Below are 13,707 nucleotides of genomic sequence, written 5' to 3'. Positions count from 1 at the left end.
TTGTAAACAAATTTTAAGAAAAATAAATGTTTTAAAATATATCATAAGCATATTTAAGCCAAAAATGAAATGTGGGCCGTATTTGAGCAAGGTAGAATTAATGTAGTTACAGCAGCAACACCAAAATGCAAATGTGACCACGTGGAAGATTTAGGAAGATTTAAATGGAAAATGCAATTTAGAAAAAGCTGTAAAAGTTAATGGGGTGTCTATCTAGGGTTAATGTATGACTTTACTGAGGCTCAACCGCTATGATAACTTTTTTTGACAAAAAAATGACGAAAATTTAAGAAAATTTAACCAAGTAACACTAATAAATCATAAACTATTACATTACATATTGCATGATATTACATATTACACTATTACATATTACATGATATTTTAACAACTATGATGCCACTTAAGTTGATAAACATCATTTGTTACAAACAAATTTTTTGAAAATGTCTGCCCTAAAGATTTTGGTTTACAGCTATTGGGTACAGATACAGTTGTGGATAAAAAAAATATTAGTAACTAGTAAAATAGGTACTTGTGATAATAATTTTATTCAAATACAAAATAATAAACTTAAGCATAACAGTAAATAAAACATTGAGGTAGGATCGATCTATTAGATTGTGATTATCTATTGATTGATGGAAATATGGATCAAAATACTTATCTCAAAATACTGCAAAACGCCATGTTTTAAAACTTTAAAATCAAACTATTTAGCAAAAAAAAAACTAATTTATTTAGATCCGTGGAATTTGATCTTTCAGAGAGCAATACCACAGAGAAAAACTGCCACAAAAATCATGCCATTATTGGTATTTATATAAACTTCATGGGTTTGTAGCCCATGCCCGAATCTTATTTACCAGCAATCTAAACCTCTTCGTTTTTTGCCAGTGGAGTTGGCAGAGAAAATGACAATGTATACGTATCAACAGTTACTAGAACAAGTGAGGTTTCCTCGCTATCACAAACATTTGCTCTATAAAGCTTAGCAACGTGAAGCAGCATCGCACATTACGATAACATAAGAGCTTATATCAAACAGAATTGAGTCAAGCAAATATGTTTCTACGGGGATTGGGATTCTACGGGGAAGTAATCAGTCTCTTCGTAGACAAGTACTGCAAGACGAAAATGAAGATCCATTTCAATTAATTGAAATACTTCTAACTCCCTTTCAATTCATTGAAACATCACTGCTAAAAGTTAAGTAAACAAAAACAAATAAGAACTTCGAGAATAAGACTGAAATCAAAAAAAAGATTTTCTTTTTTTTCAATTTTAAGAATATATACACATGAGGATGTGTGTATTAAGGATACGACAATTTTTAAAACCTTATCCCCATGCTAATTTTCATGGAGTTTTAATGCAAAAATCTCTTTAAAGTATCGCCCCATAATGCAATTTTTATGTAGCGTATATCTTGTCAAAACTTGGTTTCTAAAACGATCTTTTGTACTTTTATTTAGCATCGTAATACGTTTGTTTTGCAAAAAACTAAAAATTTCGGTCAGCTCATTAGGAAAAGTACCGAATTCACTCAGTAGGAGAGCAATACCAACTTTTTACTGATTAATTTTTCTGAAAATCTTGGTGGTTGTTGCATGTCAAATTCAAGAAAACGGAACGAGGGTTTATAAAAATCTAAAACAAAAGTAATATAATTGTGTGCAAATAAAAGCATCCGTTTTATAAAGGATATATTCAGAGAAAACAATATACACAGTACTTATAAAGTAGTTTTAAAATGTGGATAAGGAACATACGACGATATTTACACGAAAGTTTGTCCGAAAAAAAAACTATGCAAGATGTGACTAAAACTGAACAACAAAAAAAAAATCTATTAACAGATCATATTTTCAGATGTAAACAAAAATGAAATTGTTGGTTTCTAAAAAATTACAATGAAATTTGCAGCGCAAAAAAAAGATGAGAAAAAAACTTTTTTTTTAAAAAGACATTTTAAAATTATTTTACAACATTTTCAATGTAAAAAATTCTAGATTATAATTATCTTTAAAATTTCTCAATAAATAAACTTTGATATATTTACGTTTACAAGAGACATAAACGTACATGAGGATATAAATGCAGATTTTTATATGCTAAATTAATAAATACTTCATTAATTTTTAATATGTATTTCTGTTTGTCACTAAACTTTTTAAACGATTAGTAAGCGAGACTAAAAATTTAATCAAACGTCGATCAATTGAGGATACTTTCGTGAACATTTAACATTTAGATATTTACTCAAAATCACGTAGTAATGCAAATGTATTAAATTTGACATAAGTTTTCTTAAAAAAACAAACAAACAAAAACCCTGCTATATATGCGCCTGATGTGTTATAGAAACGTTCCCACGGGGCAATTTTGTCATTTTTTGAACACTGGTGGAATTAGAATTTTTATTTGCTAAAAAGTAAACATTGCCATCGGAAGAATTAGAACTTGGCACCTTTTTGTTTTCTTCGAGTCTACTTACGGGCGATGCATGAGCAAAAGAGATCGGTTTAGACGGTAATTTTTCTCCTGCTATTGTGAACTTGTTTCTGATAAGCAGTTCATTGTGTGTTAAATTTTTTTGCTCGTTTACTCCAGCATTTATGTCCTTTTTACTCCTTGGGGGTAGAGAACTTTGGCGTTGTAACTGAAAACTGTGTACGCTTCGTGTACTGTTACGACCATCTGGGTAAAACTCTTTCGTTTTTTCACGCATGGCAGCTACATATTTATCCGGCGTGACATTCGTCGAATTATAAGCACTATAAGAAAAATTGTGCATATCAAAGGGATTTGATTTATTGTAAGCCTTTTCTTTTTGTTGCCCTGTATCTTCTTTATTGTTCTTTTTCTCCTGTATTTTTTCATTTACCAATATTTTTTGCAAACTATCCACTTTCAATGGCTGGAAATTTTTATTATTAATGTCTAAGGAGCGAGTCTGAGTTAATGATTCAGCACTCATACTTAACGGTCGTGGTTTCACGCAATTTAATTTTGTATCACCATGAAAACTATGGTTTTTAATTGGATAGACTGGATCCTTGGTTTTTTTATTCCATCTATAGGTAAAAGAAAAAGTCTGTTAAAACAAAATGCAGATTAAAACTGACAAAAAAAACCCCGTTTAATTTCAAGTTAAAAAAGCTACAAATGATAAAATACGACGGTAAACGAAAAGTTTACCGATGTATATTTGCGTTAACTTCAAAATTAGAGTTTAGTGGCTTCAAATCGTTTTATGCCGGTATCATCATATCTGGGATTAAAACTTTAAAAATTAAGAATTAGGCTAAAGATTAATCAAATTTTGGGCTTAAATTTTAATCAAATCAAAATAAAACGGTTTAAGCTGACTCTACTCTAAGTCTCGCAAAAAAAATTGCAACATAACTCAACATTTATAAAAAATATATGCGTATAAAACAAAAAAACTATAAATACTTTATAAGATATATAAAACTATACTTAAGTAGGCCGCCAATTCCTTTCAAAAAACCTTTCCGTTTCTTTTCATCTCCAAGAAACAATGGCGTTACAGGTATGAGTTTCTTTTGAGATTCATCTTTTTTTCGTATAAATGGCTCATCGGGACAGTCTAATGCTTCTTGTAAGCTAACGTTTAATTTGTTTTGATTTCTAAGAAAATAAATATATTTACGCTAGCGTATTCAGGAGAAAAAAAAGACTTATCTTTCAAGTGTAAAATAAAAACATGGGATAATAAGAATTAAAAGATTAATAATTAGCAGCTTAAATACGAAGTAAAAATTTCAAAATAAAACAGTTATTATTAAGTTTATTTATTCGAAGAAGAACCCTTTAAATTTATTTCTTAGTACTAAAAAAAGTTAGTTATAATCAATATGATTTATGAGTTAAATTTAATTCCGTTTACTTGTTTAACTGTTTTTTTTAAAGATGAAATACCTGAAATCATCGATAATGCACGAGTATGGACGTGTTTTATTTGTTCGGTTTGATTTCGGTGAATGCAATTTACAATGTTTTAAGTATCTGTTACTATCAAGTTTAACATCCCTAAAACAACCATAATAACTCATTTAAATATTTGGTATTCAACAAATACCCGCAATCAGGTTTACAGAAGAATAGTTTTAAATGATCTCGTTGAATCTATATAACAGGCCACTTAAACATCTTCAATCGCAGACTATTTACTCGCGTTTATCATCATTGGAAAATGATTGGAAAATGATTTTAAAATACAAAACAAAACCAAAAAAAACCAAAAAGAATCATGTTCTGTAAAAAAAGTAGATCTTACAATTAACAAAAGATAATTAGAGTATTTAAAAAAAAAAGGGTCTGAACTAAGTTTACCTCTTTTTATTACCTTCAAGACCGAAGGCAGCTGTTGGATTGAGAAGATTAGCTTGGTTTAAAACATCCACTAAAAAACATCATTTCAGACATTTGAAAATTTGTTTATTAAATTTCCAACTTACAAACGGAAAGAAATCTGAAGTGATAACAAATAAAAATTAAACTGGACCAAATATTTGATCTTGTTCTGAGTAGTATTTATGTATAGCAAAATTGGTGAACAGGATGTTACAAACAGAAAATTAATTATTTGAAGGGCTTACATTCATCACTTGGTGCAACTAAAGGTTCAACTCTTTTTAGTTTATATGTGTCTGAATACAAAAGAATTGTTTTAAAAATACATTAACCTTGACATTCAAAATTAAATAAAAGAAATATCTTTTTTAAAACAAAGTACAAAAACAATTTTATAAATAAAAATAACCAACCTATAAAATTAGAATTGAAATCCATTTCAGACAAACGGGAAGCTGAAATCAGAATAAAATAATAGTTAGTGTATCTGTTAAAAACGAACTTTGTTTGAATTAAAAGAAATACTGCAATCCCTTATTAACAGTATAAATTCATATTTATTTCTGCATTTCTACATTAATTGTAAAATTTAAACCTCTTAATTCTTCCATGCTTTTAAATTTCTTTAACTTGTTATAAAGTTCACTCTTAGTTGCATCAATATGTGCACGCCCTTTTCTTTCTGACATTGAAGATCTTCCAAATGCATCACGTGAGAATGGAATTTTATCTGGTCCTACCATTACTGAATCTAATGAAGATTGAGAGACGATGGACATTCTAGAAGGTTCATAGATATTGATATTTGATTGGCTACTACTAAAAAGTTTACTTCTTGAAAGTGGGAAGGAAGCCAGAATTTTTGCTTCTTGCTTCTGTTTTTCTTCAATTGGATAAGCAAAATATGATTCTGGTGTCATTTTTACTTTACCCCTTTCACAAGACAAAGTACGGTCTGTAACTTTACGCTTTATGGCTTCTTCATAAGAAGGAGGGTTAATGTTTAAAGATAACTTTTTTTTATGAGTTCCTTGATCAGATTCATTATTATGAGGTTTAGGTTGGATCTCTGCTGAAGAACCACTATCAAACTGTTTGTTTTCATCAGATATACTTAATGAACATGCTTTGAAGAAAGATTTATTTCGAACAGGATTGTACATGTTAACAGGTTTTCTCAGGGAGCTATCCTCATTTACAGAATCTAAATTAAGTTTTAATGAAATGTTAAAAAAAAAGAAAAGTTATTATTCATTAAACATTACATTATTTATATCTATGCAACTTCTGCTATTGCACTTTTTAAAGAAAAAATCCAAAGAAAAGGATTAACTTACCATGATCTGTAGAAACTTTCAAGGTGTCATTATTTGGACTACTGGTTAAAGTGACTTCATTATTATTGGTGCTATAATTAAATTTTGATGAACGGCTAATAACAATTTGAATAGAACCTTCTTCTAATGATTTTTCTAAAGCATTACGCAGTAAACCCATTGCTTCATCATTTGATACTCCTATTAGTAAGGTGTCATTTATGCCAATAAGTTTATCTTTAACCATTAGCCTTCCATCCTGTAAGGACAGCATATTTGTTAAAGGTTCTTTATACAAACAAAAAACGCAATTATAAAATATTATTAAAAATAAAATCTTTCAGGTGTAAAATAAACCTTTGCAGCAGCTCCACCTTTCAAAATCGATTGGATGTATATCCCAAGATCTTCTTTTGTTGATTGGTTTACTTTTGGTTTTACACTTATGCCTAACCCAGCTGAGCCTTGACTATTGAGAGGAATTGTAAGTTTGAGAGTCTCTTCAGGTGATAAAGAATTTATTGTTATTTCTGGTGTAATGTTCTTTTTGTTAAGGTTCTCTTCAGGCAAATGCTGTCATAAAATAAAATAAACTTTTAAGTAAATCTAACTGAACAAAACACAACAATTAATAATTTTGAATAATTTATATCTTTTGAATAAATTTGTTTGTCAATATTTAAATGTTTTTAAAAGTAAAAGAAATTGTTAAAGGGAACAACTTTTTGCTTCAGAAACAAAATGTACTTTTTCTTAACAAATATTATAATCAATTTAAGCTCTAGTTTTCATGCATTCAGAAAGCATTTTCCAACTGCAGATAACAAGTAAATAATGTGCCAAAACTTAATGTATATTCATAAAGCCATATATTTTTATTAAAATTAGATGAAATTACATATATACAAGTAAAAACAAAATTATCTATTGTATATATATTTTTGAGAAAAGTAAAATTAGTTACAAGTTTAAATTTTTCATTTAACTTGCCTTCTGTATGTGTCCTGCTTTTCTTGACTTTAGGCCTGTAGTAGTGTGAAAAGATTGATGGGCCATATTTATATTTTTATATTTTTTCCATAACACCAATGTCTTAATGCTACTCATTCACTATTTAATCATTTCTTCCAAAGATGAGTGTTGAAAATGAATTCTTAGGGACATGTTATAACCAAAATGTTTTTGTAGTTTGCTGCTTTATTGTTTTCAAGAAAATTTGATTTAATTTGACATCAAACTTTCTTTTAAAAAATCTCCACTTGATTGGAGGTTTTTTGGTAATTTTATTGGTGTCTACAAGTGCTGGATATTTTAAATTTCTACCCCCTGGCAGTAATGTCTGCTGTATCAGACAGTTTCTTTAGATATAGTTGAATTCTTTTGCAAAATGTTCCATTCACATAGGAAGCAATAATACTTTGTATAAAAAAAACTAAATAAGATTTCAACCGATTTCAGTTCACCAAAGATTGACCATTGATGCTTAGTGTTGTTAATGAATCTTAAAAGCTTTTATGATTCTATTATTGCAGCCACATATTTTTTTATTTTTAGTAAGACCATTGTCAATAGGAGGCATCATACAAAAATAAAAATTACTAGCATGATCTTTTGGTTTCCTCCACCTCATTGACATCATAAATGGCATAAAAGAATTTTTCCTTTTCAACAGTTGAACAAGTCACATGAATTACAGTATATGTGTGGCACCCAATGTTTGCTTCAGTCTCCTATTTTGCATTCAAAATAAAAGTTGCAGCCTTTTTTATTCACAGTTTTGAATCTTTGTTTTTTTGTGGTTAAAAAGTAAAAACTTAATATTACAAGCATTAAACAATGTTTATAGATGCTGTATAACTCCCATACCAACACTGTGATTTTTTATACGATGTGAACATACAATGTTAGCTAGTAATGCATCATCTTGGTAAAGAATCTTGCAGTTTTTGTTGTAGATACAAATACTGATTATCTAACCCATACTGTAAGATGCATCATGTATTTTAGAAACCTTATTTAATTAGGTTATTGATGGAGATAAAAGTCAATATACATTTTCAAATATGATATTTGTTTTTACAACCAAAAAACTATGTAAAAAAAAACTGTTTTCATATTTGCAACATTTTACCTGTGAATCATGGTTATTAATAACACAGTTCTACAGGTAAAAAGCCAAAATATAGAAGCTAATATTTTTGGTCAAACATTTTCACTCCTGTAAAATACCTAAAATGTTGGTTTCAATATATGTAGCTAACCATCAGTATATATTAGAAAAAGTTAGAAAATAGTTTTAATAAGCAAACACAAAGTAACTTACATTGAAACTATCAAAATAAAGGTCTTCTTTTCTCCGTGCTAATTGGAGAGTTAGAATTCCCTCAGATTCCCGAAGCATTTTCACAACATCTGATTGACTTTTATCACATAAAGCAATGCCATTTACCTAAAACATTAAAAAAAATGATGATCATCATCATCATTACCACCACCACCGTCACCATCACCATCAGAAATAATTATAAAGTAAAAATACCTTCAGAAGCTCATCCCCAGCTTTTAGCCTACCATCATTGATTGCTGCTCCTTGATTCAAAATATTCTTAATAAAAAACTCTCTGGTGTTACTTGTTAAAACATCTTTGCTAGTAATGCTGAATCCTAGACCTTCTTTCCCTAAATCAAAAGGCATGTTTAACAAACTTGCAAGCATTTGTTAATGATGAATGAAGAATAACTTATAAGTCCATTCTTCCATAGGACTTCCTAAAGCATGAAAACATTTGAATTTGAGAAAAGTTCAAAAAAAGAAATACCCTTTGATAAATTGATGATGAAGTAATGTTTATTTGATGATTTTTCTTCATCTTTTGCTGGTACAGCTAAAATAATACATACATACATACATACATACATACATACATACATACATACATACATACATACATACATACATACATACATACATACATACATACATACATATGTATATACATATATATGTATTGTATATACATATACACATATACATATACATAACTGGTAAACTAATTCACCTTCAATAGCAGCTTCTTTTGATTGACTTGTTATAGATGCAACAGAAAGCTTTGGAGCTTCTTTACTTTGTTGTAAAACTTCTTTAGAAACTTGCAGATTAGATGGATCTAAATGAGGTAACTGAAATTGATCTTTTACAAAATGGTGAGAGCGAGTCCTTTTAATACGAACAACTTCTGATTTTAATGCTTCATTAAATATCTCCTTTGCTTTTGCATTTGAACAACTTGTTAAATCTATACCATTTACTTCAGTTATTCTATCAGCAGTTTGTAGCTCCCCAACTCTATCTACATAACTTCCATCAACAACATTTTGTACAATTAACCCAATTTCACGTCCATCTGAAGTTGTATATGGTTGTATGTCAACACATTTTAAAGCAAAATGATCTAGAGAGATTTCTTGATCAAAGGATGTTTCAGAGTCAGTATCATTGTTTGGATCCATTTTATCCTGCGATGTGACCAATAATAATTAAAAAAAAAATTTAATTTATTTTGTAACTGACAAAAAAGCTAACTTTTTAAAATAGAAATAAAACAAAAAAACCAAACCTTTGTATATAAGGTTTTTTATACAAATGATAAAATATAAACATTTAACATTTACGTTACTCTACTTAAAATAACTCAATGTTAAAATATTTTTGCAAACAATTAGTAAAATATTTCAACACAAGCAATTATGTAATAATTTTTTATCACATAATATCAACACTTTGTTAAATGAAAGTAATTTTTTACAGCACACAGATTTTACAGCTCACAACAACCAGAGTTTGTCTTTTTGTTAGCTAGTAAAAGAAGTCAACTCATCAAACACTGTAAATACTCACAGCATACATATCTCCACCACCAAACTTCTCTTGTTGATCAATCCAGGTATACAACAAAGGGTGATTTGTTGACAATGACTTACGGTTTAAATCTCGACTAAATACTGGTTGTAATAAGTGCCTTGATTGCTCAGGACTAGAAACTGATGAGCCCGAGGAAATAGAAGATCTGAATGAAGCATTCTTGTTTTGATTGAAATTTTTATTCATCCCACGAGGGGGTTTTGATGAAGAGTTTAAAGAGGTATGTGTACTAGTAGGATTGGAAGCATCTGCTGCCACACCTGAATCATTATCAGAGAGAGCTGCTGACAAACTGCTGTCTTGTTCTGGTTTTTCACCGTAGATCTTACAAGAATCCAGTGAATTTCCAATTACTTCTTCATACACTGCAATAAGCTGAACAAAATTTAAAGTAGTTAAAAACAGGGCAATCAACAATTATCTAATGAATGCAGTCTTCAGCAATGTTAAAAAATCTGTTCTTTCTTAAAAATATACTAAACTACTCACAGATTCTTTAGCAAATTTCTTAGGAGATATATGGATGTAAAAATGTTTCAAAAGCAAACGTTGGTCAGAAGCAACATTATAAAAAACACTAGCAGAATTATTCATTTTTATTCTTCTTTTTGAATCCATATCAAAAACTGTTGTTGTAACATGTCTTATTTTATTTTGTGTATCAATAGCTACTATTATAAACATAGCTAGCATAAAACTTTATGTTTACTATTTAAAATGCTGGAAACTAAAGCAGGGTTAAATTCTCTTTCAAAAGAAAAACGTTAAACATAGCTTTAAAGCAGATTGCATTTGATTAATGGTTTTATGAAACATTTAGTTGGTAGGAACAAAAAAAAAAAAAAAAAAAAAAGTAAACAAACACTATAACAACAATATAAAACTAACAAAACGTTTTTGTAAAAAAGATCTCCTTATTGAAACAGCAGTAGAAATAATAATAAAAGTATACAAATATATAAAACAAAAATCATGGTGTTAAATTGAACTCCTAACTCTTTAACTTCTTTAATGTATTTAAGATATATTAAATACTATATTGAAAGTAGAAAACACAAAAATGTTTTTTTTTTTTTGAAGAAAGAAAATAATAATAATAATAATAAAATTTAAAAAAATAATAATAATAATAAAAAAATTATTACTGCCAACAAAAGCAATAATCTTCATGACTACATCAGCAATAACAATATATTGTCTAATGACACTCTAATAGTTGCCAAATTTTTATTAGAAAAATATTTTCATGTATGACACAAACAGATAATTCAAAAAAACCATCTGTGTGCCAAACTTCAGTTATTTTATATGTAATGAACTTTAAGTTATCAAACAAATACTTTTAGTTTTACGGTTTAATTTAGCATACAATCTTTTCACCCAGAAATTAATTTCAAAAAAAAGAGACAATATTGAATCCATTGAAACCTTATCAAAACATTGAAACCTTATCAATAACTTAATAAAAGGACATCAATATTTGTTCTACTTTTAAAACTATTTTTAAAATTATTCATTAAACTTTTAGAAAACAAATAAAAAGAAAACTTACAAATACAAATAAACACCTATTGCTTTTGTTAAGAAATAAAACAAATCAGCTCATTCATAATATTCACCGAAATTAAAAATGAAGCTATTAATAATACCAATTATGTAATCAATAAAATTAAGATACAATTCTTGTTAAAATGACACTTGAAATCATGAACATTTCGTTTGCACTTTTACTCCAAATTTTGCTATAAATATCTTTCTCCTCAATTTTCTCATAAAATGCAACAAATTAAAGAAAAGCACAGCATGTTACTTAGCATTTGTTTCTTAACCATAGTAAAGCACCGAAAATAGTTTTATTATTTTTTTATTATCAAAGAATTAAACACTAATTAAACTGTTTAACTCTCATAGATTTCAAACTATTGAATCTTAGTAATCTAAAGTTTATTATAATCCAGCATAATTAAATTGCTTTCAATGGCAGATAAAAATATTAATTTAAAGCATGGTGAAAGGCCTATTCATAATCAAAAAATGCCGGTCATAGTTTAATCAACTGTAACTGCTGATAAATAAGATTAGGTATATTTGAAAGCTTTATTTAGTTGAAACAAATTTTGTAGGACAGATTTAACTAACAAAACAAAAGCTTAATCAAAAACTGAGATTTTAAATCTTGCATTAATGTCAAAAGCTAAGAAGAAAAAAGAGTTTTGATTCTTAAATAAAGTCTTAAAAGTAACAGTGAAAGTAACCTTAGATTGCAGAATATATTTTAAAAAAAGCAGTGAAAAATATTGCATAATTGTTCATTATTAATAAAAACTAATAAAACTAAGAATAAAACGGAGTAGTTTTTTAGAATATAAATCTAAAATTAACTGAAATTATCTTTTTAGATACTCTATGTTTCTGCTTCCTAATTAAAAGTTTGAACTTGCCAAATGATTTTAAGTATGACAACTAATATGCTTTTTTCAGAAAAATACCTTATCTCTGTCATCGCATATATCTATTATTTGATCTTCAGTATCAAGAATGGCACCATCATCAAATGTTTTCAAACAATGAATTTGCACAGTCTAAAAAGGAAAAATCATTATTACCATGTGAATGTTAATTGGAATACTAAAAAACTACAACTTTTTAAACACTAAAACAAGCTTAAACAATAAATATGTGCTCACTTTAAGTATATATGTATGCTTGCATGCATGCATATGTGTGTATGTATGCATGCATGTATGTGTGCATGTGTGTATGTATGTATGTATGTATGTATGTATGTATGTATGTATGTATGTATGTATGTATGTATGTATGTATGTATGTATGTATGTATGTATGTATGTATGTATGTGTGTATGTGTGTATGTATGTATGTATGCATGTATGCGTGTATGTGTACATGTATCACTTTATATCAAATGTACAGCACTTACTTTTTGACTAGCACGTTTAAATCTATCGATTGCTTTGTTAATCAATTGGAAAACAGTTAGTTCTCCATTTCCACATGGTACAATAATACGAACATCTCCAAAACATACTGTAACTTTCATGGTGTTGAGTTTAGTTTACATTTATGTACAAATCTGTAAGTTTACATCAGTGCAACCTTTTGTTGTGTAGCTTAACTCTCCAAACAAAGTTGTCCAATTCATCAAATTATTATTTCTTTGTTTTTATTTCAAGTGAGAGCTGCATAAACACAATCATGTATGTTTCTTAAAACAACAAATTGTTAAGGAATAAGTTACAATTTATAGTAACTTTATTATAATGCAAAATAACTTTATTAATATATTAGAGCTGGGTAGTACTTTCGTTACCTACGGTCATCTATAGTCAGAGCAGAAAAGTAATACTCATAACTTTTACCCAATACATATATCTCATAATCTTACTATATTTTATACTAACCTTATGCTTATATATATATATATATATATATATATATATATATATATATATATATATATATATATATATATATATATATATATATATATATATATATATATATATATATATATATATATGTAGGTATGTATATATACCCTTAAACTCTTAAAGTAATGTGACTTAGTCGGTTCACATACTGACATACTAATCCTGTTCTTTCATCTCGCTTTCGTTATCAAAACAGTTTAAAAAATCAAAACGTTGTTAAGTGGAGCTCCTTCGGAGAGCTTGGGGGGGGGGGGGGGGGGGGTAAAGGAGAGGGGAGTGGAGAAGAATAAAAATATTTGGTCAATTTTGAAGTTATTTAAAAAATATAAACAAAAATAATATATTTATTATTTTGTTTTCAAGTATATATTTATGTATGAATGTATGCGTGTGTGTGTGTGTGTGTGTGTGTGTGTGTATACATATATATATATATATTATATATATATGTATATATATATATATTTGATATAATAATAATTAATATATTTATCTTATTACAAATTTATTGTTATATATTCACAGATTATTTTACCTTCTTGCACAATTGTAAAAAATAATTACAAATTCAAGCTTTACACATAGCCTTTACATAAACTGCTTTTTTTTTAAAAAAGTAAAAAGATAAAAAAAAAA

At 28.0% G+C, this 13,707-nt stretch overlaps 2 protein-coding genes across 5 annotated transcripts in view; both read right to left on the bottom strand.

Annotated features, from left to right (window-relative positions):
* The window catches only part of LOC145189778 (programmed cell death 6-interacting protein-like), an 84,387-nt gene that overhangs the window by 36,272 nt on the left and 34,408 nt on the right, over nt 1-13,707 (bottom strand). The window lies entirely within an intron of this gene.
* Nucleotides 1,694-12,854, bottom strand: LOC145190630 (uncharacterized). Of its 4 annotated transcripts, XM_090090090.1 has the most exons (16): nt 12,561-12,854; nt 12,108-12,200; nt 9,595-9,993; nt 8,756-9,212; nt 8,516-8,581; nt 8,236-8,375; nt 8,020-8,145; nt 6,054-6,269; nt 5,718-5,955; nt 4,976-5,584; nt 4,794-4,835; nt 4,626-4,676; nt 4,360-4,429; nt 3,946-4,056; nt 3,484-3,654; nt 1,694-3,077 (listed from the first exon to the last, which is right to left on the bottom strand). In XM_090090090.1, the coding sequence occupies exons 1-16, from the start codon at nt 12,678-12,680 to the stop codon at nt 2,339-2,341; spliced, it is 3,648 nt and encodes a 1,215-aa protein (XP_089946216.1). In that variant the 5' UTR covers nt 12,681-12,854; the 3' UTR covers nt 1,694-2,338. The 4 variants fall into 4 exon arrangements, with proteins under 4 accessions (XP_089946216.1, XP_089946218.1, XP_089946217.1 ...); XM_090090092.1 differs by lacking the exon at nt 3,946-4,056; XM_090090091.1 differs by lacking the exons at nt 12,108-12,200; nt 12,561-12,854 and adding an exon at nt 10,108-10,414.

Source organism: Hydra viridissima, unplaced genomic scaffold (genome assembly GCF_058129835.1).
Source record: "Hydra viridissima isolate aposymbiotic clone 2 unplaced genomic scaffold, HvirCarnegie_v1 scaffold_6, whole genome shotgun sequence".
Classification (NCBI taxonomy): domain Eukaryota; kingdom Metazoa; phylum Cnidaria; class Hydrozoa; order Anthoathecata; family Hydridae; genus Hydra; species Hydra viridissima.
The sequence above is the reverse complement of the archived record's forward strand: the minus strand, read 5'-3'. Positions and strand labels throughout refer to the sequence as shown.

Bases quoted from the DNA above. Each gene is read 5' to 3' on its own strand.
- LOC145190630 (XM_090090090.1), bottom strand. From the start codon at position 12,680: ATGAAAGTTACAGTATGTTTTGGAGATGTTCGTATTATTGTACCATGT. The intron at 4,836-4,975 runs GTTTAAATTTTA...TTCTGATTTCAG, and splicing joins AAGCATGGAAGAATTAAGAG to CTTCCCGTTTGTCTGAAATG. The intron at 4,057-4,359 runs GTAAACTTAGTT...TGGTTGTTTTAG, and splicing joins CTTGAAGGTAATAAAAAGAG to GGATGTTAAACTTGATAGTA.